The following is a 6,000-nucleotide window of genomic DNA, read 5'->3' as shown; positions in this document are numbered from 1 at the left end:
TAAATCCATTTAGAAGCACACAATGAAAGCAAATGAGGGGAAAACGGTTAAATCGTGGAATACCAGGTCACTGATACTGTGGCTAAGCTTTTTGATCTGCACACAGTGTGGAGGATTCTTGGAGAGAGTGTGACTTCCTGATTTTCTCTCACTCCATCTCCCCCTTCAGCCAGCCCCTCACACTGGCACTCACTCAATAAGACATTAGTTTGGGAGGATTATTTGATACCATTAGTCATGGATTTCCTTGTTCGGGCCACAAATTCATTATTGGATGCACACTCACGGACACATACACATACAGGCCGACAGACAGACAAACACACGGCACAGCACACACACATTGCTCCTTTATGCCCCTTTGCAGAAATGACGATCTATGTTGCTGTTCGAAATCTACCCAAACCTCATTCTCCTTGTATTTTTCTCCATCGAGAGAGAATCTATTTTCTCTGAGAAACATGGATGTGGCCCTTAGTTGTGGCACGTGCAGACATTTAATGTGTCTCCACAGCACCAGTTCACAGAGAGAGCGCGTCTGGATCCTTATTGAAAGAAAAACTACTGCGGCACAGTGGACTTCTGAATGTTCTGATTATTATTCTGTGGAATAAAGCAGAATTCAAAAAGCATATTAAAGATGATAAATTGCGTCGTGTTGACTAAATCTGCATCCCAAATGGCACCCTATTCCCTTTATAGCCCTATGAGCCCCAGGTCAAAAGTAATGCAATGTTGGGAATGGGGTGCCGTTTCGGGACGCGGGATAAAACATAAGTAAAGTAAATTGACTAAAACAGAGTGCCTAACCACACAATTCTATGGCCTAGTCAGCATTCACTCGCAGTTCTACAATATCTTACATTGCTTCATAGTGAATAAAGATGAAGCACTTCTCCCAATGGACCTCTCCCTTTAGACGTCTTATTGTATTTAAATCATAAACTAAGTCGCTTGTCAGTAAGCACTTAAACTAGAGATTACAGAATCACTGGCATCAATATGAAGCTTTTAGACAGACAGACAGACAGACAGACAGACAGACAGACAGACAGACAGACAGACAGACAGACAGACAGACAGACAGACAGACAGACAGACAGACACAGGCCTTGATATGGACCCAAGAGGGGGCTCAAACTGAAATCTCAAGACTAACGGATGTCAACAGTTGTGTTGGCTTTCGTCTCTCCTTGGTACTTGATGCTTCTGAACGGCTGTAGTGTGGACACATCTGATTTTACTGGTAGAAATCAGTGTCAAGGATGAAACTCTGCAGGATTGCAGCTCTCTGTGTACCCTTGTCTTATGGCTTCCATATTTCTGTTCATCTGTCTCAGTAAATATCTCCCCAAACACATGTCTATCAAACAGACCTACAACTGACAGCCAGTTTCAATTTCGTCTCGACCCATTTGTGGTCCTGTCTGTCTGTCTGTCTGTCTGATGGTCCTGTCTGATGTATATTGTGGATAAAGAGCTACCTGTCTAACAGAACACAGAGGTTGTTCTTTAATGGAAGCCTCTCCAACATAATCCAGGTAGAATCCAGGTAGAATCTAGGTAGAATCCAGGTAGAATCCAGGTAGAATCCAGGTAGAATCCAGATAGAATCTAGGTAGAATCCAGGTAGAATCCAGGTAGAATCCAGGTAGAATCCAGGTAGAATCCAGGTAGAATCCAGGTAGAATCTAGGTAGAATCCAGGTAGAATCCAGGTAGAATCCAGGTAGAATCCAGGTAGAATCCAGGTAGAATCCAGGTAGAATCTAGGTAGAATCCAGGTAGAATCCAGGTAGAATCCAGGTAGAATCCAGGTAGAATCTAGGTAGAATCCAGGTAGAATCCAGGTAGAATCCAGGTAGAATCCAGGTAGGCCCCTTACTTTTTTTTTCAATTTTTACTAACGACATGTCACTGGCTTTGAATACTACAGCGATTGAAATGACTGCAACACGTAACAAACAGTTTGTTTCAGAATGTGTGGCAAGGAATAAGTTAGTGCTAAATATTTCAAAAACTAAAAGCATTGTATTTGGGACAAATTGTTCACTAAACCCTAAACCTCAACTAAATATTGTACTGAATAATGTGGAAATTGAGCAAGTTATGGTGACCACAACACTAGCTAAGATGGGGAAAAGTCTGTCCATAATAATGCGCTGCTCTGCCTTCTTGACAGCGCTATAAACAAGGCAGGTCCTACAGGCCCTGTGGTCAGGTGCCAGAAGGGGGGACTTAGGAAAATTGCAATTGGCTCAGAACAGGACAGCACGGCTGGCCCTTGGATATACTCAGAGAGCTAATATTAATATTAATAATATGCATGTCAATCTCCTGGCTCAAAGTGGAGGAGAGATTGACTTCATCACTACTGGTATTTGTGAAAGGTATTGACATGTTGAATGCACCGAGCTGTCTGTTTGAACTACTGGCAAAGCTCGGACACCCATGCATACCCCACAAGACATGTCGCAGTCCCAAGTCGGCAGGGTAGCCTAGTGGTTAGAGTGTTGGACTAGTAACAGGAAGGTTGCAAGTTCAAACCCCTGAGCTGACAAGGTACAAATCTGTTGTTCTGCCCCTTAACCTGCTGTTCCTAGGCCGTCATTGAAAATAAGAATTTGTTCTTAACTGACTTGCCTAGTTAAATAAAGGTAAAATACAAATACAAAAAGTCCAGAACAGACTATGTAAGGCGCACAGTAAAACATAGAGCCATGACTACATGGAACTCCATTCCACATCAAGTAACTCATGCAAGCAGTAAAATTTCATTTAAAAAAACTGATAAAAATAGACGTTATGGAACAGCAGGGACCGTGAAGAGACACAGGCACAGACACAATAACATACGCACACGTACATATTGATTTTGTGTTGTAGATATGTGATAGTAGAGTAGTGGCCTGAAGGCACACACTTAATGTGTTGTGAAATCTGTTGTGAATATATTGTAATGTTTTTAAAATTGTATTATTGCCTTCATTTTGCTGTACCCTAGGAAGAGTAGCTCCTGCCTTGGCAGCAGCTAATGGGGATCCATAATAAATACAAATTTCGAAATGCATGCTGGGAGTGGCCCGCTGAGAGGACTCTTGGAGCCGAAAACACACACACGTCACGTGTACAGACACACAAACACACTCTCTCACAAACCCCCAACCGTGATGGGCAAGTTTGGAACAGTCTGTGAAATTAGCTTTATATAGCAGGCAGGGAGAATAAAGTTATCATAGACAGAGCTGCTTTCCCCTTTGGAGAGCGGCCCTGAAATAGTTTTGAAGACTGTTCTTTCTAAGATATCCAGCAGAGCTTCCCTATTATGCATTAATGTTCTAATATGGTCTCGTACAGTCTGTCGCTGTTGGAGAGACTTACAAAATAAAACAACCAATCCCATACCAGCCATATATTTGTTCGTGATTATGGATTGAATCACAGCTTGAGATATGCATAAATAAACGGAGGTTTCAGAGCGAATCGTACACACACTGTGGTTTCTGTACATCTAGTTAGAAGGATAATCCACCAATACAAAAATGTATTTTGATTAGTCCAATGTCAGAAAAAAAGACATATAATTTTCAAAAAGCAAATTGTAACTTGCCACATCATCATGATGATGCGTTTTACACCATATGATCGAGATTGAGTCTTTTCAATACCGGGGGTGTTGACGAATCACAACGCACCTTTTTGTGAATAACCGTTTCGGAACCGTTTTTTTCCAATGTACTGTATCCATAGAAATAATGTGAGGGTACAATGCAGGTGGCAGACCTCCCAATATACCATATCCATTTGAAACCATTTCCTCCCATTTCGTCTCTCTCTGCAGAGATGTATTAGTAGAAGAGGCATTAGTAGAACTGAGTAATCAAAAGGGGGTCAACAACAATCCCTATCTCATTGGCATCATCATATGTCTTCCCTATTTCCAGTCTGAAATAGATTACAGTGGTTTGTGAAAGTATTCGCCCCATTGGCATTTTTTCCTATTTTGTTGCCTTACAACCTGGAATTAAAATGGATTTTGGGGGGTTTGTGTCATTTGATTATTATTTTCCACCATAATTTGCAAATAAATTCATTAAAAATCCTACAATGTGTTTTTCTGGATTTTTTTTCTCATTTTGTCTGTCATAGTTGAAGTGTAACTATGATGAAAATTACAGGCCTCTCTCATATTTTTAAGTGGGAGAACTTGCACAATTGGTGGCTGACGAAATACTTTTTTGCCCCACTGTATATACTGAGATCATGTGACACAGATTGCACACAGATTGACTTTATTTAACAAATTTTGTGACTACTGAAGGTAATTGGTTGCACCAGATCATATTTAGGGGCTTCATAGCAAAGGGGGTGAATACATATGCACATATACATATGCAAGCACCACTCGATTTTAGAATTTTTTTAAACAAGTAATTTTTTCCATTTCACTTCACCAATTTGGACTATTTTGTGTATGTTCCTTACATGAAATCCAAATAAAAACCCATTAAATTACAGGTTGTAATGCAACAAAATAGGAAAAACGCCAAGGGGGACGAATACTTTTGCATAGTCAAGATGATAGTCAAAATGATGATAATAAGAAAATGTCTTTATATAGATTTGTCAGGCTTCAGAGTAATCATCTGTGGATAATAATATGACAGACACTCATCTCTCTGCACACCTCTTCATCTGTTGGGGACTGATAATCTCTTATCGCCTGGATATTTAATCTCTTATCGCCTGGATATTTAGTATTTTACGTCTCACCAAGTCTTCTGATTACGTTGTGTGATAATCTGTTTTGATCATTTTAGCGATCCAAGTTTCTGATCATCTGGGATATATTCGGATGATGTTAATCTGTGATGGCAAACTGTGTTGGTAATCTGAGATTATAATCTGTGTGTTCCTGCAGGGCTGAAGATCCGGGAAGTGATGATCAACGTGTCCCGTCAGCAGGTGGAGGACTTCCATGGCCCTGAGGACTACTGGTGTCTGTGTGTGGCCTGGAGCCACCTGGGCACCTCCAAGAGCCGCAAAGCCACCGTACGCATCGCCTGTGAGTAGCAGAACTATACCAACAGGGAGGGGGGCAGACGTGACTGAGGGAAGATGAAAGAAAGAGAGAAAGTGAGTGAGGGAGAAAGAGAGAATTTGTGAATTTCTATTTGATTTTAAATAGCCAAGTAATAGGTAGTATCTATACAGAATATCTCACCACCATGCGTTTCCATCTCCTCCTCTCTCTCCTTTATTCCTTTCATGCAGATTGGCTGTCAACAGTTTCGTGACATATGTTTTGTTGTGAATACATGTTAGGAGGAAATGGTGGTGAGATATTCTGTATAGCTAAAGGTAATGTGTGAAACAATCAATTATTAACATTGAAAAAATTCCCTATTCAAAATGTAATAGAAATACTGTATGCTGCCCTGCACAATCAATGAACCAACCGCATGGCCTCGGGCTATACCTTCTCTCACAGACTCATGGATATACATGTTGGAGCGTAGCACAAGGTAACCAGTCCATCCAGTATGCATAATAACACAGTCCGCACTCACAGGCAATTACTCAAATTGGTTTGATTCTGGAGTATAGGCTAGACCAATTATGTGCCAAAGACATCTTAAATCACTCTCGTTTTGTGTATTGTAAAATGGCACAATCATCAATTTAAGGTTTTTCCATTCGGCTGGAGCTCACGAATCTATGCATGTGCATAAGCACTAATATGCGTATGGCTGTTTTTAATGAATCGTTACCTTTTCATTACACCCGAATTACGGCGTGCCGTGTAAAGGCACGGAGACGAAGACCAAACAAACCCAAACAAAAGAGTGAGGAGTACCTCGAAGAAATAACACACACGCACAATGATTAACACACGGGATGAGACCTGTAATCATCTGCACAATCCACAATGACACGAAAGCCAGAACACACAGCACAGGTACTCACAAACCAAAGGGCACACTTATACAATTACTAATCA

At 40.9% G+C, this 6,000-nt stretch overlaps 1 protein-coding gene across 4 annotated transcripts in view; it reads left to right on the top strand.

Moving 5' to 3' along the window:
• LOC118385586 (netrin receptor UNC5D-like) overlaps positions 1–6,000 on the top strand; it is a 326,610-nt gene that overhangs the window by 225,010 nt on the left and 95,600 nt on the right. For all 4 annotated transcript variants that reach the window (XM_052521476.1, XM_052521475.1, XM_052521474.1 and 1 more), the window contains exon 3: positions 4,921–5,064. In XM_052521476.1, coding sequence (XP_052377436.1) covers positions 4,921–5,064 — 144 coding nt within the window. The remainder of the gene's footprint in view (positions 1–4,920; positions 5,065–6,000) is intronic.

Source organism: Oncorhynchus keta, chromosome 6 (genome assembly GCF_023373465.1).
Source record: "Oncorhynchus keta strain PuntledgeMale-10-30-2019 chromosome 6, Oket_V2, whole genome shotgun sequence".
NCBI lineage: Eukaryota > Metazoa > Chordata > Actinopteri > Salmoniformes > Salmonidae > Oncorhynchus > Oncorhynchus keta.
This window is presented reverse-complemented; position numbering and strand designations above follow the sequence as displayed.